We start from the raw sequence: 22,548 nt of genomic DNA, 5'->3' as shown, positions 1-22,548 counted from the left end.
GGATTTTCAGTTTGAAGGAAAGGATTTGTTCTGACTTCGGTTACGGACAGAGGCTTAAAGTGCTATTAATCAGCTCAACTTTTTCATTCACGCTCCAGCCCATCCCACCATTCAGTTGTGCATTCCTCCTTTGTCCAGAAATATCATTGTGTGGCTCTGTCCTGTCTTTCCAGAAATCAACTCCCCTCCAGATGTGTCTCAATGAGGTGGGAGAGATGGAATGAAGAAACAGACACAGGAATGAGACAGTTACTGTAAGATGAAATGTGCAGGTGTCTAAGTACATGTAAAACCCCTTTGAAGTTTGCTCATGCAACCAAAGTGCAGAAAAGTTCTCTCAGGCAGATGAGACGGAACAGCTGTATCAGCACTGCCTAGAGAACTACATGAGCCACTCTCCCAGTGTAAAAGCAGAACACTCACAACAAAAGCACTAGCAAAGCCTAGAAATTAATCTAAAGCCATATTTCTCTAGTCTAGTCAGTGAAGAGTTTGCTCACTCAGACTGGGACGACCTCCTCAGGGTTGGGTGCATCCTTGATCTTCCTGCAGAAAACTTGAGACAACAGGAAGTTCCAGAGGACGAGAGCTAGGGAGGTGTTGGCAGTGACAATGCCAACCATGATGGGGTGAACCATGCTGTCTGTCTCTGCTGTGTGAGGCTGGCCTGACAGGGAGGACTGAAGCCCCTCTGGTCAGCAGCAGGTAAGTAGCTCTACTGCTCCTGAGCTTTGAGTGAAACTGGACTGAAGGGTCAAGAGTCCCTCCTCTGTGTCTAACTCAATACAAATCTCTGTGTCCATCATAACCTTCAACACCTAGATCTAATTAATCCTCAAGGGTGTTCCCTGTCAGACTAGGATGATGGTTGTGGATGACGCAGGACAGCACGAGTGAATGAGTATGACCATGAGTACACAGGAGGTTGTTGGCACCTTAATTGAGGAAGACAGGCTTGTGGTATTGGCTGGAGCGGGATAGGTGGAATGGTATCGAATTCATCTAACACATGGTTTCCATATGTTTGATGCCATTCCATTCACTCTGAACCGGCCATTATTATGAGTTGTCCTCCCCTGAGCAGCCTCCTGTGCATGAGTAGTCGATGACATCCTTTATCTCTGACAGATCATTTATGGTGACAACTCTTTGTCCATATAAATATGATAGATTATAATCCTGGTTTCTGCCAAATCATGATTAGGTGGGAAAGTATTTTTAGATGTGTCAAAAAAGATAGATATCAAGTTGGTAGGACAGTCTCTATATATATAGGCCAAGCGTTTAATTACTGATTACCAGATCATATAATTGCCAGAGTATAAAGGATACAATCAGAAATCATTTAAAACATATTGAATGATGTGTAATGAACACAAATGTACTTTCCTGCATCACACATATAATCAACAGGCTATGTTGAGCACACAAAGTTAGCAACCAGTAAACAAATCACAAATGTTGACACGAGAATGAGGAAAAGAGATAGCAAAATACCTTGCTGAGTTGAGCTGCAAACAAAGAATCCTTTGGTTGAGTTTGCCCTTCAGTCCATTCATTTCCCTGATATAAGGCTGCATTTGATGTATTTTCCTCTCCTTATGTGAGCAGTAGTAAGGAATCGTCTGGTGTCCATAAGATGACACATCAAGCCGAACAAAGGGAGGGTTCGGGAGAGAGTTCAATCTGCTAAAACCTGGAATATGCACACAAGATATCTGATTTTTTTTCACTCAGCAATGTGTGTATGATTTAATCTCTTCCCAATCTGGAGATAAGCTTCAATACTGTAATGCCACAGAGTCAAGACAAGGTCATAGCATTTCCTGTATGAATGTGAGTCAGAAAACCCTTTGTAAAATAACATGTTAGAAATACAGCTAATCATATACAGAAATATATTTATTGATCAGTTTCAAGAGATGCACTACCTGTGTGTAAAACTGTGCTCCAATGGTAGGAGCACTGCTGAAGCTGTGGAGGACTGAGCAGTTCCACCAGACAAAACAGGACACACAGAAGCACTAAAAGCAATCTACTCTGAGCAGGACAACTCTAAGGTTAGTCATTTAGGCAGGGTTATCCTGAGGTTTGTCCTCTTCCTCTATCTTCCTATGAAAGGCCTCTGTAAGGATGAAGATCCAGTAGATGACGGTGATGGAGGTGTTGACTACAACGATGCCGATCATGATGGGGTGCATCATGGTGACGGAGTTGTTGGCAGGTTGAGGGAAGGCTAGGTACTGTTTCCACGGCTCTGTGTTAAGCTAAGTTTAGTGTGGGTCCTTCAACCCCATTTTACTATAGCGGTTGCCCTCCCTCTCAGCATGCTGCTAATTCTCTATCCCTCCACAGAGCTGACGGCTGCCTTTCTGTCCCCCCTCTCTGCAGAGCTCACAACTAAAGATGTAAATACATCACACCACACTTAGTATTCCCCTGATCAGGGTTACAAAGGGGTTTGTTTGTACTGTTAAGTGGTCCTGTTTAGCTCAGTTGGTAGACTCTAGCAGGAATGTATCCCAAAACCCTTGGCATTGCAAGAGCCATACATTACCGGGTAGAGCAGGCTAGGCAACCCTGCCCTAGACTTCCGCAGGCACTTCATGTTTTTGATTTAACAAAACTAGAAGACCGGGTGTGTTGAATAATCACTGAACTGCTCAATTAGCTGTTGGTCAGGTATAGTGCCTAGTTGGATCAAAATCCTGCAGTATCTGCGGAACTCCAGGAAAAGTGTTGCGTACCCATGCGGTAGAGTACGGTGCTTCCAACACCTAGGGTCGTGGGTTCAATTCCCACTGGGGCCCCCCATACATAAAAATGTATGCAGGGCATGACTAAGTTGCCATGGATAAAAGCATCTGCTAAATGGCATATGTGAAAATGTATTTGTTAAGACAGAGGATAGCAATGTGTTTCAGTGGGAATGAGAAAGCTGAAAAGAACTGGTAAAGTATTTATAATTATATATAACCCTGTTATTAATTTCTCTGATGGTGTTGTCTGCGTGGATTAGCCATCTTGATCCAACACCTCCCTGAGCCATCATGATCCCACATCTGACTGGAATAGAATACAGGCAAGCTTAAGGAAAGCCTACGTACTACCATGATAGCGTTAAGTGACAGCATTGAGACAATACAGAATCATTTTGTTATCAAAGCCTTTTTTTTTTATTATTTCATGTCCGCCAAGATAAAATCTATGTGAATATGACACAGCTGAAAAGTGGATTAACAATCTTCGACAATCAGGTTTCCTGATTTCAGATGCTTATGATCAGATCACTGGGAATACAAAATACAAGTGAATGGGTCACTGAGATTGGGGGGGGGTATTGAACCATTGAATCATATAGATTCCATGAAAACAATAAATTAACCACAACATGGCTTCAGATGTACTGTAATACAATTATTACACTGCCTTGTCTCATAAAGGCTAATAATGACAGTCAATGGTCAGATTTTAACAAGTGAAAATGGTTATCAGTGATCATGAGTTATGGCCTCTGTAGAAAGCTCTTCTAGTGCTGTATAGCAGTTCTCCTGGTGTCCATGCTTACTGTTCCCCCTGCAGTCGTAGTAGTCCGTCAGCGTACTGGAACTGTGTGCCGTTCTCATACTCTAGCATGTCCAGGGCTACCTCACAGCTCTCCTTCACCACACGCTCTGTGTCTTTCCTGTAGCGCTCCAGGATCTTCATACACTCCTCCTTGCCGATGGAGCCGAGGGCCTCTGCACACTCGTGTCTCACCATGGCACTCTCCCCGTCCAGCTCCAAGGCTGCCTGCAGCTGGGGGATGCTGGCGGGGTGCTGGATCTGACCCAGGACATAGCCAATCTCATGGCGGAACAAGGCACTGCTACACTGAAGACCTGGGTGGCAGGACAACAAAGGGTTGAGTGAGTGTTGGTGTTCGAAGGACGCTGATAGTGGAGGGTTATGCAATGACAATGATTCAGGAAAAGAACATTTGCTTATGCGAATAACAATTATGTTGCTGGTTGAACGTTTGGCAGAAAATAAGCCCCTCTGCATGTTATTAATTTGATCCTTTATTGCCAACTGCCATAGACTGCATAGTTTAAGAATGACTGCCAATCTCTCACCATCTCCTAGAGCCAGGACAGCCTCCTCGGTGCCCAGGTTGCGGAGGGCGAACATGGCCCTGTAGCGCTCAAACAGCGGCAGGCTCTCATCCAGGAGCTGTGTCCTCAGCTCAGGGACAGTCTTCCTCTGAGCTGGGGGAGCAGGGTCCACAGAACAGTAAGGGTTTCCATCGGTGACCTCTTCTCCTTTATGTTCCCCACCAGATATCAGCCACTCCAGCCGCCTAACAGCCAACTGGCACGTCTCTGCCACCTGGTGGAGAAGGACAGTCATGTCGTAACCACTATACAGGAACTGTACTGGTCATAGTGAATATGACTAACTGCAAATGCTGTATAATGTTTCATTTCCACATATTCTCTACTTCTATTTCCCTCCAATATGCCTCGTTTTACCATACCTCGATGACTGGGTCCTCTGAGTACTCTTTCAGCAAGTCAAGGACCTTAAGGTTCCCAATAGCTCCTAATGCTTCCCCTAAATAAAAAAATTTAAAAAAAGTTAACTATTTAAATAAGCACTATTATCATCGTTATCTGTCAACATGTTTAGCAATAAGGTATGCATGAATGAGTGTGGACTCTAATGAGCTGGCATACTGACCTGCTTCATGCCTGACCATAGGCTCCTGTGTTGTGTCTTTTAGAACAGTCTCTAGCGTGGGTATGGCCCTCTCATCCTGCATTTGCCCCAGGCAGTATGCCAGCTCATGTTTCAACAGAGCAGAGTCATCAACAAAAGCCTGACTGATCCAGTCGATGGCCTCTGGTCCGCCCAGGTTACGCAAGGTGAAGAGAGCTCTGAACCGTGTTGTTAGGTCCTGCTTTGGGTTGACCAGAATCTTGCCGACTGCTGCTACCTCCTGCTCACTTGCCATGCTGAGTATAATGGTGTAGCTACTAGATCTGAAAAGGGAGAGAAGATCAGATACAGTAAGGATGTGAATGAACTGAATATGTAGCTAGCTAACTTTTGGACATATCTGGTAATAAACACTGAATCCAATTCATAAAATATTTTCCTTACAAGGCTAGACAGCTGCGTTGTTGGTTTACATTAGCAAGGAGTCTCAGGCTTGCCATTATCATGACTACAATTCCATACCATTGGGTTCCCGAGAGCTAGTCTCAGGCAAGCAGCCTAGTTAGCATCACAGTTACAAAACTAGCAGAGAAAGGGGTAGCTGCAATCCAATATGGCGACCGGAGTTTGGACGTGTGGAAAGGAGTGGGTGTGTCGAAAGGAAAGTAGTGGGCGTGTGGAAAGGTTGAGCGTTTTTCCTCCCTTTCATACCAGGCACTGCCGTACATTGAGCTACAATATCACAAGAGTTTGGAGTCCGAGTCATTTTTCACTGTTAGTTTACAAATAACTGTACATTTTCAGTTATAAAACTGATGATTGTTGGTTTTTGATTCAAAGTATTGATGATGGGTATACTGTTGCTTCATGTGATGTATGCATGTGCTTACTGTGACTGTCACCCTGATATTGGCTACTCGGTAGCTATTTCCTGCGCCGTTGCCGGACAGTCTTGTCAAGTGGGAGCAAAGGGCACAGTGTCCCGGTGTTGTTGCCTATCATGCCCTCGCCATTGAGTAGTAGACTGTATGTATCAAGGTGACATCTATCCTGAATAAAAATATAAAACGTCACATGCAACAATTTCAAAGATTTTACTGAGTTACAGTTCATATATTTCCATTTACTTTTTTCTTTCTATGGATTTCACATAACTGGGCAGGGGCACAGACATGGGTAGGCCTGGGGGGCATAGGCCCACCCACTTGGGAGCCAGGTCCACCAAATATGAATTAGTTTTTACCCACAAGGTTTTTTATTACAGACAAAAATGCCCTCCCAGGCCAACCCATGGCTGCACCCCTGACCAGTCATGTAAAATCCATAGATTAGGGCCTAATGCATTTATTTAAATTTACTGATTTCCATCTATGATCTGTAACTCTAAAATCTTCAATTTTTGCATTCATATTTTTTTTCAGTACATTATTATCATCATAATTATTATTATATTCAACCCAAGGGCACAATGGCCACTGGCCGCAAAAGGCATGGATTTTCTTAGGGGGCATTACGGCCACAAAAGGGGGATGCCACCGGGAAATTTGATGCATTATCAAGTGCTTGTCAAATTGTGAACGAGAGACTGATGAAGTGTGTAGTCTGCACAAAAAAAACAAAGCCGAGCTCATGCCTTTCAATGCTACTTTTTTCAAATCATCATTAGTTGCATTATCCAGCCTTAGAATGTATTAAAAATGAAAACATATAACCCAACGTTTGTATCACAACTAAAGTTGCATAAATAACTCTAAATTAAGTATATAGGAGGACCGGTTTCTTTAACCGCATCAACCCAGAATAGACGCACTCCCTCAGAAATCTTTTTAGAAAAATAAAACGGATATTTTCTCCATGTTCAATTGTACTGTTTATACTAAAGATGCAGGAATGACCACATTCAGGAACACACCGAATTGCAGAGTTCATGCAGTAACCAATGGGGTGCTCGAGGGGGGGATGTTCATGAAGGAACCAATTTTTTACAGAGAGAATGGCTGGGAGATATTTTGTCAACATGTGCTTAGGCATATTAAAACACTTCCGGTTCTTCCAATCACGAGTATCACCCGTCAATTTAAGGATAAGATTTCGGCACACCCCTAGACTGCGGTCCAAACACTTAAGACACACCCTCGCCATATTGGCAAGGTCCAGCCCTCGTTTTTAGTCGGCTTTGCGAGTGTACAATTATGTTCACTCAGGGGTCTGAAACTCCCCATATTTCAATTCGCGATGATTGTACATCCGCTAAGAAAAGGATGCTAAAATTTAAAAACAACATCAATAGAGTAGAATAAATCAAATAAGTCAACATACACGTGTAAGTAAAAACAACTGTAAATAAGTTAGAAATTGCGCTACTAATGCACATGACAGCACAAACGTCTCGTAAAAAGTAAATATGTTTTTGTTTGGTTATCTTTTGAAAATTTTAGAAATTAAAAAATGTTCCTTCTTCAGAAGTTCCAGCTAGGCAGGCTAACGTTAGTCAGCTAATTAATTTGCTCACTATCATACAGTAGGCGTATATTAATAATTAGATATTTTAAATAAGTAGACATGCACTCTTATTTGACTGTAGCGCATTTAAAGCACCCACAAGCTACCTGTGGCTAAAACACAATCATCGCGGGATGAACGCGTGACGAATTTCCGGCCAAGGGTGGTCTATTTAAAAATCATTACTTCCTCGCCCTGCAAGTGTATACTCCTCAGACGTCATCAGAAGTGTCCACTTAATTTGAGAACGGAGGGGATAGGTTGTGTCTTTTCAGTGTTTGGTCCGCAACCATAGTTTTTGGGCTATACATTTGAGCTAGACTAGGCAACCCTGGCTGCTACCCATACTTGAACTGGCAACCTAACGTTCGCTAACTAGCAAATATGTTTGATAACATAGCTGGCTAGCTTGCTAATATAATGACTCATATCCAAGCTGAATCTTGCTTAGTAAAATACTTCGAATTCATAAACATCTTAAAGATGGACTGACAATTACAGTAAATCATACTCACTTCGCCTACTTTTCTGTAACAGTTCGCTACAATCAGCACTTGATCTTTTCCACATGGATAATTTCTTCAGTCGCTGTGCGTGACCGAGAAACACTACAACCTTATACTTCCGGGGTAAGTTTAGTTTACCGTCTGGATACTGAAAAATGTATATAATGTAAAGTAAAAAAGTATTATAATCACTCACATCGGTAATCAATTTTGTAATGTTATTGGAAAATATTGAAGAGTTAATTATCTAGTATGTCTATCTCAGAAGAATAATGCATTATCAAGTATGGGTAACTGCATAGGTGTGTGTGTCTGAAAGTCCTTGGTATATTCTTTATATATACACATTTGTGTTCCACCAGGTACTTTTTGTATTAATTTGTTGTTTATTAAAAAATGTAAATAAAGTGTGTGTCTGAAAGCTGACGTATCAACAGAAGTGGGAGGATCAACCGCGAAATGCGTTACACCAGCACTCTGTAATTGGTTAGATATTTTTGATTGAAGCGGGTTGTTTTTCCATATCTTAACACGTTTTTATTAGTCAGTTCAAGACGGTGTGAAACAACACTGGTATAGCTAAAAGCCACTATTCTTGATAGAGAATCATACTGTGTCATTTGAATGATAACAAAACACACAACAAATATAGAGCTGACAGGGATTATTGAGCAGAGGAGAAAACATTTAAGGAAATAACTGAATAAAGGGTTATTTTTTCTAAATTGCTGGAACACAACCATTCCATTGAACCCTGACACACTGACATAAGTATCATAGGCCACTAATCAGCAGTGTAAGAAAAGGTAAGTCACCAAGTAAAATCCTACTTGAGAAAAAGTCTAAAAGTATTTGGTTTAAAATGTACTTAAGTATCAAAAGTAAAAGTATACATAATTTAAAATGTCTTATAATAAGCAAAACAGACAAGATTTTCTTGTTTTTTTTTTAATTTACGGGTTAGCCAGGGGCACAGTTTTAACACTCAGACAAAATTCACAAATAAAGGATTTGTGTTTAGTGAGTCTTCCAGATCAGAGGCAGTAGGGATGTCCAGGGATGTTCTCTTGATAAGTGTGTGAATTAGACAATTTTCCTGTCCTGCTAACCATTCAAAATGTAACGAGTACTTTTGGGTGTCAGAGAAAATGTAAGTAGTAATAAGTACATTATTTTCTTAAGGAATGTAGTGGAGTAAAGGTTAAAGCTGTCAAAAATATAAATAGTAAAGTGCAGATACCCCCAAAAAACCACTGCTAATCAGATCTATCTCAGGAAAACCTTTACACAGCCGTCGTGTTGTCTGAAAACTTAATGATGGTGTTGGAGTTGTGAGCGGACACGCAGTCGTGGGTGAACATGGAGTACAGGAAGGGACTAAGCACGGCTGCTCGAGGTTCGACTGTCTGCTGCCCTGGAACCTTAAACCACAAAGTCTCCATCTGCCTCTCCCGCTCCAGGTCCGGAGCCCAATCCAGTGGTGGATCCTTCATCTGCTCCTAGGATGGAGCCACAGTCTGCAGCTACTACTGATGCCAAGTGCAGCCAGAACTTTGGGGCCTCTCCAGCCACGCCTGCCAGCACCGTACAAGTTCCAGCCCAGAAGGTCCTTCTACCTTCAGACCTTTCAGACCTCTACTCAGGGGACCTGCCAGACATCACCCCGGGTGACCCACCAGAAGGCACCCCTGATGCTCCCTGTGACCGAGATGTCAATTTCCCTGCCCCCACCATAGGGTAAGTGTCCCCTTCCTCCCAAATATGGGCAGAGTCAGAGTTTCCTTCCCCCACGGTAGGGTCAGAGTCAGAGTTCCCTTCCTTCCTGGTAGGGTTTGAGTTTATTTTTTATTTTTACAGGGACAGTGCACATTAATCAACGTTTCAGTAAAAGTGCCGGTTTTAGCCAGTCGGCTAATTTTCAACCGCAGTCCCTGGGCAGGTTATTAAAAACAATTACAATATAGACAATAGCAACATAGAACAAGCAAGACATAGCAACATAGGACAAGCAAGACGTAGCATATAGACAGAGCAACATAGAACAAAAAGCAGCAAGACAAAATTTATAAAAGCAACAAAGTGTTTCCACACCTCACAAGCTACAGACAACATGGAAAGCGGCAACACACAGCTAAGGTCCATGTTCACAGATCTGATTGACCTTTAGCCATGTCTTCAAGCATTTTGTGAAAGTGTGATATGTGGTGCAGTTATGTGTGTCTGATGGCAGTGTATTCCAGACATGGGAAGCTCTCACAGAGAATGCAGATTTACTAAAGGTGCTTTTCCTTAGGGGAACTATACAGTCACCTCTCATGGCAGACCTTGTGGATCTGCTGCCATATGTCTGGGTGTTCTGTTTAACAAAAATATTGAGTGGAGGGGGAGCCAGGCCATTAAGGATCTTGAATACAAGACATGCGTCGGTGTATTGCACAAGATTTTCCCAACTCAAGAGCTCATGCTTTCTAAGGATGTGACAATGATGATGGCTATTGGGCTTCCTATCAAGCACTTTGAGAGCCTGTTTGTAGACAGACTGAATAGGTTTTAATGTTGTACAGCAAGCTTGAACCCAACTAGTCAAGCAGTATGTTAAGTGGGGGAGTATCATAGAGTTGAAGTACAGTTTTGCTACCTCTGTAGTCAAACAATTTCGTATAAATCGGAAATTAGCTAGGTTGAATTTAGTTATTTGAATACCTTTTTCACATGCTTTTTAAAAGAGAGGTTGGAATCAAGTATGATGCCAAGGTACTTAAAATCGGATATCACCTGGAGCTTCTCCCCTGACACATAGACATCTGGCTCAGTAGCATCTGTTGCCCTCTTTGTGAAGAACATGCAAACAGTTTTTTTCACATTGAGATGCAAACACGAGTCACTGAGCCACTTTGTAACCTGGACCATTACAGTAGTGAGTTCTTGTGCAGCTTGTTGTTTGCTCTTTGCATGCACATATCACTGTATCATCTGCATACATTTGAACTTCAGACCCAGTACAGACAGAAGGCAGATCATTAATGTACAGGCTGAACAGGAGGGGCCCCAGTAATGACCCTTGGGGCACGCCCACATCATAGCTACGAGTGGGCGACAGCTCATTGCTCACTCTGACACACTGAGTTCTGCCTTCAAGGTATGATTTCATCCATCTCAAGGCATCAGGGGAAAAGTTGAACTTGGACAATTTTGTGATGAGAATCTTATGGTTAACAGTATCAAAATCCTTCCTTAGGTCCAGAAACACAGCCCCAACAGCACCCCCTTTGTCCATCTTGGACTTCACATTTTCCAGAAGAAAGCGGTTGGCCGTTTCTGTGGAGCGTTTCGCTCTGAAGCCAAACTGCATGGAGTGTAATGTGAAGGGGCTGTTGTTGAGGTGGGCAATCAGTTGTTCTGCTACACACTTTTCAACAACCTTTGACACCACAGGTAGTATACTAATGGGCCTGTAGTTACTCACGTCAGCAGGGTCGCCTGATTTAAAGATGGCCGTTATTATGGCTGACTTCCATACCCTTGGAAACACACCGAGACCAATAGATGTGTTGTTGACCTTAGTAATGGGGCCAATGAGTGACTCTTTGTAGTTTTTAAGAAAGGTAGAGTCCATCCCAAACACATCTTTGGCTTTAGAGTTCTTTAGTGAGCTAATCACCTTGTTCACCTTTGACTCAGAAACCTCCCTTATGATGAAGACAGGTTGAGTGTCATTCACTAGCACTGAGCCCAAGAAACCAGTGGAGGGGTTCTGTGTCAGTACCCTGACAGAGTCAATAAAGTAGGAATTGAAGGCTATTGCTATTTCGACTGCATCCTGTGTTGTTATTCACCATGATTTCTAGTCTTTTTGCAGTGTTACTATGGTCTTTCCCTGTTAACTTTTTTAGATTCTCCCATATCAATTTAGAATTTCCCTTTGCTTCACCAATTATGTTAATAAAAAAGTTTGCCTTGGCCTGTCTGATTTCTTTCATCACCTTATTTCTCAACATGGTAAACCTACGTCTGTCATGCTCCAATTTAGATTTTAGGGCTATTTTTAGTCCATAATCTCGTTCTTTCATCAATTTCCAGATTTCTCCATTTAGCCAAGGAAGAGTGCTCTTTTGACCAGGTTTGGATTTGATTTTCTTTAGGAAGCCATTTATTGTAGTCTGGATTGTGGATAAAAAAACCTGACTATCAGCTTCCACGTCTGTATAGGACAAGAGATCATTCCAGTTTATTCCCTTAATTGCTTTTTCAAAATAGTTTAATTCACTCTTAGGTATTCTGATTTGATCCGGCTTTCTAACAGTAGAGAGGTTAAACCTGCTCTTAGACAACTTTCTGGCTATAAGTGTCAGATTATGATCAGACAGCCCAGTAACCATATTGAATGATTTAGTCACTCTCTCTGGTTTATTACTGAACACCAAATCAATCTATGTTTTAGAGCAACAAGTCACCCTGGTTGGCCCTTTAACTAGCTGTGTAAGGTCAAAGGTATTAGTGATCCGTTTGAGGGTTTTCCTACAACACTTGTCTTCATAATTAATGTTAAAATCTCCCATTAAGATGACCTCTTTCCCAAAATCACATTCCCTAAGCATGGTATTAAACTGATCAAAAAACACTTTTGGTGGAAGGTGGCCTATACATTCCAATGAGGGTAAAAGACATTTGGGGAGACAGTGTAACGTTCAGGCCGATACATTCTAGTTCATTATCACATGACCACTCAATTTGTTTACATCGGATATGTTCTTTAATGTAAATCATCACACCCCCTCCTCTTCCTTCAATCCTGTCTCTCCTGAAAACATTGTAGCCAGGCACAATCAAAGCAGCATATGGAGAGTGTTTATGGAGCCATGTCTCTGAGAGGCAGAGAAAGTCAAGGTTGGCATCTGTGAGTAGATGTTGAATTTGATCACTTTTTGGAATGACACTACGAATGTTCAAGTGCCCCCCTAGTAGTCCCTTGGGCTTAGCTAGTGGGTCCCAGATGACTCGAGAGTGATTGACACATTGAAAAAAGTTAAATTTTCTGTGTTTTCTGATGGCTGGGTTTAGGCCATTTTGTTTCGTTTTGATTAGGGGCAGTTCGGTAGCGCAATTAACAATCCCTCCCGCCTGCACTGGATGCAGGGAACTAATTAAAATAGCTTGCGTACCAGAAGCAGAGTCAGGGATCGCATATAGCGACTCTGGTATGTTTGAAGAGTCAAAAACTATCCTGGAGCCGGGTGAGTCGAGAGAAACCATAGGACCATAGCACTCACCCACCTCCACAGTGGCGACGACCAGTGGACGAGGCCATCCACCGCTCTCCACTCCGGTGCGTATCACTGGCTCGGTGATATTGGGCCCAGGATTGAGTTGTACATCCCCGGAGAGCAGGAGGGTAGTGAACAGGTAGTTTAACAGTTTCCGATAAATGTTGGACTTGTGTTTGTTACGCCTAAGCGGTTCAGTAGAATAAGGAGCGAGGTAGACTTGGCCATTATTCAGAATATTATGGTATGCTGTGTACTGTCCGCTCCCGTGGAATGGTGAACCAATGTGTTTGGTGTTGATATTCTCCGGTAGTAGACTGATTGTGTCATCCCAGCAAGGACGCACTGAGATTATCAGTAGAGCAGCTACATAACTGACAATCATGGCAGAGTACTGGAGATAAAACACATAATTGTGCTTTAACTCTTTGCATGAGTTACTTAGCTGGGATCGGCGTACACCTGATGGTTTAGATAAAATTACAGCATTCGAATGAGAAGCGGCACCTGCCGCACCACCCTGTCTTCCGTCCTCCATTTTTTCCATTTCCAAGTTCAGGGCCAGAGTTCCCTTTCCTCTTTGTAGGGTCAGAGTTTCAGTTTCCTGTGTACCTGAAATGTGTAAAGTGTCCTGTCCCTCAAGTTGGTCCAGTGTATCCTGCCCAATGGTAGGTCTAGAGTTCCCCGCCTTCCTGGTAGGCCCAGTCTACCATGGCCACCTGGTAGGCTCGCAGTTTCCATTCATACCCGACCCTCAGTCTCTGGCAGTAGTTGCAAGTTAAAACTTTTCTGACTTACAGTTGAAGTCGGAAGTTTACATACACCTTAGCCAAATACATTTAAACTCAGTTTTTCACAATTTCTGACATTTAATCCCAGTAAAAAATCCCTGTCTTTGGTCAGTTAGGATCACCACTTTATTTTAAGAATCTGAAATGTCAGAATAATAGTAGAGAGAATTATTTATTTCAGCTTTTATTTCTTTCATCACAATCCCAGTGGGTCAGAAGTTTACATGCACTCAATTAGTATTTGGTGGCATTGCCTTTAAATTGTTTAACTTGTGTCAAATGTTTCGGGTAGCCTTCCACAAGCTTCCCACAATAAGTTGGGTGAATTTTGACGTCTTGAGATGTTGCTTCAATATATCCACATAATTCACATAATATCCACATAGTCTCAGGATGGTAAGTTAGTGGTTGAAAATATCCCTCTAGTGGTGTGGGGGCTGTGCTTTGGCAAAGTGGGTGGGGTTATATCCTGCCTGTTTGGCCCTGTCCGGGGGTACCATCGGATGGGGCCACAGATGGGACCCCTCCTGTCTCAGCCTCCAGTATTTATGCTGCAGTAGTTTGTGTCGGGGGGCTAGGGTCAGTCTGTTATATCTGGAGTATTTCTCCTGTCTTATCCGGTGTCCTGTGTGAATTTAAGTATGCTCTCTCTAATTCTCTCTTTCTCTCTCTCAGAGGACCTAAGCCCTAGGACCATGCCTCAGGACTACCTGGCATGATGACTCCTTGCTGTCCCCAGTCAGTCCACCTGGCCGTGCTGCTGCCCCAGTTTCAACTGTTCTGCCTGCGGCTATGGAACCCTGACCTGTTCACCGGACGTGCTACCTGTCCCAGATCTGCTGTTTTCAACTCTCTAGAGACAGCAGGAGCACCCTCGACAACTACTGTGATTATTATTAGTTGACCATACTGGTCATTTATGAACATTTGAACATCTTGGCCATGTTCTGTTATAATCTCCACCCGGCACAGACAGAAGAGGACTGGCCACACCTCATAGCCTGGTTCCTCTCTAGGTTTCTTCCTAGGTTTTGGCCTTTCTAGGGAGTTTTTCCTAGCCACTGTGCTTCTACACCTGCATTGCTTGCTGTTTGGGGTTTTAGGCTGGGTTTCTGTACAGCACTTTGATATATCAGCTGATGTAAGAAGGGCTATATAAATAAATTTGATATGGTAATTTTCCTGCCTCATGATGCCATCTATTTTGTGAAGTACGCCAGTCCCTCCTGCAGCAAAGCACCCCACACCATGATGCTGACACCCCTGTGCTTCACGGTTGGTATGGTATTCTTCAGCTTGCAAGCCTCCCCCTTTTTCCTTTTTGTTTCATCAGACCAGAGGACATATCTCCAAAAAGTACAATTTTTTTATGGCGGATTTGGAGTTGTGCCTTCTTCCTTGCTGAGAGGTCGTTCAGGTTATGTCAATATAGGACTCATTTTACTGTGGATATAGATACTTTTGTACCTGTTTCCTCCAGCATCTTGACATGGTTCTTTGCTGTTGTTCTGGGATTGATTTGCACTTTTCGCACCAAAATATGTTCATCTCTAGGAGACAGAACGCGTCTCCTTCCTGAGCGGTGTGATGGCTGCGTGGTCCCATGGTGTTTACACTTGCGCACAATTGTTTGTACAGATGAACGTGGTACCTTCAGGCGTTTTGAAATTGTTTCCAAGGATGAACCAGACTTGTGAGGGTCTACAATTTCTTTCTGAGGTCTTTGCTAATTTCTTTAGACTTTCCCATGATGTCAAGCAAAGAGGCACTGAATTTGAAGGTAGGCCTTTAAATACATCCATAGCTACACCTCCAATTGACTCAAATCATGCCAATTAGCCTATCAGAAGCTTCTAAAGCGATGACATAATTTGTAAGAATTTTTCAAACTGTTTAAAGGCACAGTCAACTTACTGTATGTAAACTTTTGACCAACTAGAATTTTGAGACCGTGAAATAATCTGTCTGTAAACAATTGTTGGAAAAATGACTTGTGTCATGCACACAGTAGATGCACACTAACCGACTTGTAAAAACTATACTTTGTTAACAAGAAATTTGTGGAGTGGTTGAAAAACGAGTTTTAATGACTCCAACCTAAGTGTATGTAAACTTCCGACTTCAACTGTAGGTTCCCGGACTTCAGCCTTTGGTGCTTGGCCCCCAGTCCTCTGTCGTTCTAGGTCCACAGTCTCCAGCTCTAGTAGCCACTAAGTTTGTGTTGGGAATGTTATTGCGCTAATAGGGGGTGCAATAGTAGTGAGTTATGGTTACATTATTGTGCAGTGTAACTGTGTAGATAAGTTTGCAATTAAGAAGTTGCAATGTTTGCTACCTCTCGGGTAATGCTAGCTCTACTGTTTGTACCCCATGCATGCTACTTTGTCTAGTATCATTCATTAAAGTATGTTTTGAGTATCACTATTCATTATTCACGTGTGATTGAGTTTGACTAATCTCGCAATGTTTATACTATATGCATGCTACTGCTGCCATATGTTTATATCTGCAATATGTATAGCCTGTTGTGTTACTTGTGTAGTAGCTGGTGCCCTTCTACAGATTCTAAAAGTTTCCAGAATGTTTCAGCACAAGCGCAGTAGCCCTAAATTAAGATATCAGCTAGGCCAGAGAGAGAGCCAAAAAACATCCATGGCCTTAGTGTCACGGCTGTCGAATGAAGTAGACCAAAGTGCAGCGTTGTGAGCGTACATATTCATTTTTATTAGGATGACATAAACAATACACCAACAACCGTGACGCTTAACGGCTATGTGCCACAAACAAAGTTAACATCCCTCACTGAAAGGAGGGAAAGGGCTACCTAAGTATGGTTCCCAATCAGAGACAACAATAGACAGCTGTCCCTGATTGAGAACCATACCCAGCCAAAACATAGAAATACAAAATCATAGACAACAAAACCTAGAATGCCCACCTCACATCACACCCTGACCTAACCAAATAGAGAAATAAAACAGCTCTCTAAGTTCAGGCCTTCTATTTCTCTCTCTCTCTCTAGCCATGTGTATTTGTTAATTATGTCTAGATGCTATACTATTACATTCATTCATGTGTTTATATTATGCCACAGTTTGCTCATCTACTTGTATATTTATCTTAGTATCTTCAAATGGATAACGATTGTATTGTTTCAGAACCACACACAAGTACATATAAACATCTTTATATGGAAGCAGCTGTGTCCACGTGTGTGTGTGTGTGTGTGTGTGTGTGTGTGTGTGTGTGTGTGTGTGTGTGTGTGTGTGTGTGTGTGTGTGTGTGTGTGTGTGGTGACAATCAAGAGTATAGCTATGGGCCTCAACATCATATTCTAACCAGATAGCACTGTAGTGGGCACATCTTAGTGAATCAGTTGAAATTTACTAGCAGATGAGGGCTTTCACAACTGACCTCTCAGGTGAGCTCCAGCTAGTCCTTTTTTCATGGTCCTACTTTTTGCGACCAACAGTTATAGCGACCAACAGTTTTTTCAAATTAGGCTATTAATGAGTAAGCCAATGACTTAGCTATTTTACACAAGTTTTAATTAGGCTTAATTGCGCCAAATCTAGCTTATATAATTGATGTCCTAGCTAGGCAATAAATCGCAAAGTAGGGCACCCACAATTCCCCACTGAGCTACATTTCTTGGAAATGGCAAATTCCCTTTCTCCTCCATGAACGCTTCTCAAGTGCAAATACTGTCCAGCAGTTCAAATCAACAGGCATTTTTGTTAATAGGAGGGGTCTACCATAATTATGATCACACTTCCTCAATGTAAATATTATGGGGACACCTATACATTTGGCAGCCAACCACAAGTTATCTGTCTCCTCCTCCTTGGTGTATAGCGAGAATCTGTCTCCTCGCCACGCGCTCTCACCACTGGTGTCCCCCAGGGCTCTGTTCTAGGCCCTCTCCTATTCTCGCTATACACCAAGTCACTTGGCTCTGTCATAACCTCACATGGTCTCTCCTATCATTGCTATGCAGACGACACACAATTAATCTTCTCCTTTCCCCCTTCTGATGACCAGGTGGCGAATCGCATCTCTGCATGTCTGGCAGACATATCAGTGTGGATGACGGATCACCACCTCAAGCTGAACCTCGGCAAGACGGAGCTGCTCTTCCTCCCGGGGAAGGACTGCCCGTTCCATGATCTCGCCATCACGGTTGACAACTCCATTGTGTCCTCCTCCCAGAGCGCTAAGAACCTTGGCGTGATCCTGGACAACACCCTGTCGTTCTCAACCAACATCATGGCGGTGGCCCGTTCCTGTAGGTTCATGCTCTACAACATCCGCAGAGTACGACCCTGCCTCACACACGAAGCGGCGCAGGTCCTAATCCAGGCACTTGTCATCTCCCGTCTGGATTACTGCAACTCGCTGCTGGCTGGGCTCCCTGCCTGTGCCATTAAACCCCTACAACTCATCCAGAACGCCGCAGCCCGTCTGGTGTTCAAGTTCTCTCACGTCACCCCGCTCCTCCGCTCTCTCCACTGGCTTCCAGTTGAAGCTCGCATCCGCTACAAGACCATGGTGCTTGCCTACGGAGCTGTGAGGGGAACGGCACCGCAGTACCTCCAGGCTCTGATCAGGCCCTACACCCAAGCAAGGGCACTGCGTTCATCCACCTCTGGCCTGCTCGCCTCCCTACCATTGAGGAAGTACAGTTCCCGCTCAGCCCAGTCAAAACTGTTCGCTGCTCTGGCCCCCCAATGGTGGAACAAACTCCCTCACGACGCCAGGACAGCGGAGTCAATCACCACCTTCCGGAGACACCTGAAACCCCACCTCTTCAAGGAATACCTAGGATAGGATAAGTAATCCTTCTCACCCCCCCTTAATGATTTAGATGCACTATTGTAAAGTGGCTGTTCCACTGGATGTCAGAAGGTGAATTCACCAATTTGTAAGTCGCTCTGGATAAGAGCGTCTGCTAAATGACTTAAATGTAAATGTAAATGTAAATCTGTAGTCTATTTGTATTTTTTTGTATTTATTATGGATCCTCTGTTACGTCCGTATTTGGAATGAGACCAAGGCGCAGCGTGGTAAGCGTACATCTTTGTTTATTTTGACGAACATCAAAAGAACAAAAAAAAGATAAACGAACATAACGTTCTGCAGGCTACACAGCAAATGTACAAAAACAAGATCCCACAAACTCAGGTGGAAAACAGGCTGCCTCAGTATGATCCCGAATTCGAGACAACGATAGACAGCTGCCTCTGATTGGGAACCATACACAACCGACAAAGAAATAGAACACATAGATTTGCCCACCCAAGTCACACCCTGACCTAACCAAATAGGGAATAAAATAGGCTCTCTAAGGTCAGGGTGTGACATCCTCATCCTTTGGTCCAGAAAAATTAAGACAATTATACCATTTTAAAAACATTACAATACATTCACAACAGATTTTACAACAAATTAAGTGTGTGCCCTCAGGCCACTACTCTACTACCACATATCTACAACACAATATCCATGTGTAGGTTTGTATCTGGGTATTTGAGTTTGTATTTATTATGGATCCCCATTAGCTGCTGCCAAGGCTACAGCTACTCTTCCTGGGGTTCGGCAAAATTAAGGCAGTTATACAATAAAATACATTCATAACAGATTACATAACACACTAAGTGTGTGCCCTCAGGCCCCTACTCCACTACCACATATCTACCACACAAAATCCCTGTGTACGTGTGTATAGTGCATATGTTATCATTTGTGTGTATGCATGTGTCTGTGCCTATGTTTGTGTTGCTTCACAGTCCCCGCTGTTCGATAAGGTGTATTTTTACATGTTTTTTAAATCTGATTCTACTGCTTGCATCAGTTAACTGATGGGGAATAAAGTTCCATGTAGTCATTGCTCTATGTAGTACTGTGCGCCTCCCATAGTCTGTTCTGGACTTGGGGACTGTGAAGAGACCTTTGGTGGCATGTCTTGTCGGGTATGCATGGGTGTCTGAGCTGTGTGCTAGTCTTTAAACAGACAGCTCAGTGCTTTCAACACGAATACAAGTAGTGATGAAGTCAATCTCATCTCCACTTTGAGCCAGAAGAGATTGACAAGCATATTATTAATGTTTGCTCTCTGTGTACATCCAAGGGCTAGCTGTGCTGCCTCGTTCTGAGCCAATTGCAATTTTACTAAGTCCCTCTTTGTGGCACCTGACCACACGACTGAACAGTAGTCCAGGTGTGACAAAACTGTAGCCTGTAGGATCTGCCCTGTTGATAGTGCTGTTAAGAAGATAGAGCAGCGCTCTATTATGGATAGACTTTTCCCCATGTTAGCTACTGTTGTATTAATATGTTTTGACCATGACAGTTTGCAATCCAGGGTTACTCCACTCAGTTTAGTCACCTCAACTTGCTCAATTTCCACATTATTTATTACAAGATTTAATTGAGGTTTAGGGTTTAGTGAATGATTTGTCCCAAATACAATGCTTTTATAGTTTTGGAAATATTTAGGATGAACTTACTCCTTGTCACCCATTCTGAAACTACCTGCAGCTCTGTGTTAAGTGTTTCAGTCATTTCAGTCACTGTAGTAGCTGACGTGTATAGTGTTGAGTGATCCTCGTACATAGACACACTGGCTGTACTCAAAGCCTGCGGCATGTCGTTAGTAAAGATTGAAAAAAGTAAGGGGCCTAGACAGCTGCCCTGGGGAATTCCTGATTCTACCTGGATTATGTTGGAGAGGCTGCCATTAAAGAACACCCTCTGTGTTATATTAGACAGGCAACTCTTTATCCACAATGTAGCGGGGGATGTAAAACCATAACACTTTTTTCCACCAGCAGACTATGATCGATAATGTCAAAAGCCACACTGAAGTCTAACAAAACAGCTCCTACAATATTTTTATCATAAATTTCTCTCAGCCAATCATCAGTCATTTGTGTAATTGCTGTGCTTATTGAATATAAGTGTGCTAAAAGTTTGTTGTCAATTTGTTTACTATAAAATAGCATTGTATCTGGACAAACTCCATTTTTCCCAAAAGTTTACTAAGGGTTGGTAACAGGCTGATTGATTGTTCGGCTATTTGAGCCAGTAAAGGGGGCTTTACTATTCTTAGGTAGTGGAATGACTTTTGCTTCCCTCCAGGCCTGAGGGCACACACATTCTAGTAGGTTTAAGTTGAAGATATGGCAAATAGGAGTGGCAATATCGTCCGCTATTATCCTCAGTATTTTTCCATCCAAGTTGTCAGACCCCGGTGGCTTTTCATTGTTGTCTATCAACAATAATTTTTTCACCTCTTCAACACTCACTTTTACGGAAATCAAAATGACAATTCTTGTCTTTCCTAATTTGGTCAGATATACTTTGAATGTGTATTGTTAGCATTTTTTGATGGCATGTCATGCCTAAATGCTAATCTTGCCAATGAAAAAATAATTAAAGTAGTTGGCAATATCAGTCGGTTTTTTGATGAATGAGCCATCTGATTCAATGAATGTTGGAGCTGAGTTTGCCTTTTTACCCAAATTTTTATTGAAGGTGCTCCAAAGATTTGTACTATCATTCTTTATGTCATTTATCTTTGTTTCACAGTGTAGTTTCTCCTTCTTTTTATTCAGTTTAGTCACATGATTTCTCAATTTGCAGTACATTTGCCAATCGGTTGAACAGCCATTCCTTTTGCCTCAACCCTCTCAACCATACAATTTTTCAATTCCACATCAATCCACAGGGATTTAACAGTTTTAACAGTCATACTTTTAATGGGTGGATGCTTATTAGTAACTGAGATAAGACATTTTGTTAATGTGTCAATGTAGCGTCTGGTTGCTCCTCATTACACACCACGGACCATCAAATATTCTTTACATCAACAACATAGGAATCACTACAAAACGTATTGTATGACCTCTTATACACTATATTAGGCGCAGCCTTTGCAATTTTGGTTTTCCTAGCTATGGCTACTATATTGTGGTCACTCCATCCAATGGACCTGGATACTGCTTTAAAGCACATTTATGAAGCATTAGTAAAGATGTGATCAATATATGTTGATGTTTTCATTCCTGTGCTGTTTGCAACTACCCTGGTAGGTTGACTGATAACCTGAACCAGGTTGCAGGCACTAGTTACAGTTTTAAGCTTTCTCTTGAGTGGACAGCCTGATGAATGCCTGTCAATATTTAAATCCCCCAGAAAATAAACCTCTCTGTTGATATCACATACATTATCAAGCATTTCACACATGTTATCCAGATGCAGACTGTTAGCGCTTGATGGTCTATAGCAGCTACCCACCTGAATGGGCTTTAGGTGAGGCAGATGAACCTGTAGCCATATTACTTCAACAGTATTTAACATGAGATCCTCTCTAAGCTTTACAGGAATGTGGTTCTGAATATAAATGGCAACACCTACAACTTTGGCATTTCTGTATTTTTTGTAGATGTTATAACCATGTATTGCTACCACTGTATCATCTAAGTGAGTTTCAGAGATTGTCAGAATATGAATGTCATCTGTTACTAACAAATTATTGATTTAATGAACCTTGTTTCTTAAGCTACATGTTTTTTCATTGCTTTACTGGGAAGCTTAGCAGAGGTAGACATGCTCATGTTATTTATGTTAGTACAAGGTGAACTGCACACATTGGACTTCCTACTAGGGCACACTGTCTCAGTGCTAACAGTATAACGCTGGTTCATAGGCACATGATTACTGCACACAATAGCTGTGGGATCAGCAGAGGCATTCAGGGCAGTAAGAGGGACATACATTAGGTCTTCC

General features: G+C 42.5%; 1 protein-coding gene across 2 annotated transcripts; it reads right to left on the bottom strand.

Moving 5' to 3' along the window:
* Nucleotides 1-3,160: 3,160 nt before the first annotated feature.
* On the bottom strand, nt 3,161-7,808 carry LOC135556450 (deoxyhypusine hydroxylase-like). Of its 2 annotated transcripts, XM_064989659.1 has the most exons (6): nt 7,716-7,801; nt 5,589-5,748; nt 4,720-5,021; nt 4,517-4,593; nt 4,116-4,368; nt 3,161-3,881 (listed from the first exon to the last, which is right to left on the bottom strand). In XM_064989659.1, exons 3-6 carry the CDS (start codon nt 4,991-4,993, stop codon nt 3,565-3,567), a joined length of 921 nt encoding a protein of 306 aa, XP_064845731.1. In that variant the 5' UTR covers nt 4,994-5,021; nt 5,589-5,748; nt 7,716-7,801; the 3' UTR covers nt 3,161-3,564. The 2 variants fall into 2 exon arrangements, with proteins under 2 accessions (XP_064845731.1, XP_064845730.1); XM_064989658.1 differs by lacking the exon at nt 5,589-5,748 and having other exon boundaries at nt 7,716-7,808.
* Nucleotides 7,809-22,548: the final 14,740 nt, after the last annotated feature.

This window comes from Oncorhynchus masou, chromosome 15, assembly GCF_036934945.1.
Source record: "Oncorhynchus masou masou isolate Uvic2021 chromosome 15, UVic_Omas_1.1, whole genome shotgun sequence".
Taxonomy (NCBI): domain Eukaryota; kingdom Metazoa; phylum Chordata; class Actinopteri; order Salmoniformes; family Salmonidae; genus Oncorhynchus; species Oncorhynchus masou.
Note: the sequence above shows the minus strand (reverse complement) of the source record. Positions and strands in the feature narration are given on the sequence as shown.

Bases quoted from the DNA above. Each gene is read 5' to 3' on its own strand.
- LOC135556450 (XM_064989658.1), bottom strand. From the start codon at position 4,993: ATGGCAAGTGAGCAGGAGGTAGCAGCAGTCGGCAAGATTCTGGTCAAC. The intron at 4,594-4,719 runs GTCAGTATGCCA...TTTTTTATTTAG, and splicing joins TATGGTCAGGCATGAAGCAG to GGGAAGCATTAGGAGCTATT. The intron at 4,369-4,516 runs GTATGGTAAAAC...CTTCTCCACCAG, and splicing joins CAGAGGACCCAGTCATCGAG to GTGGCAGAGACGTGCCAGTT.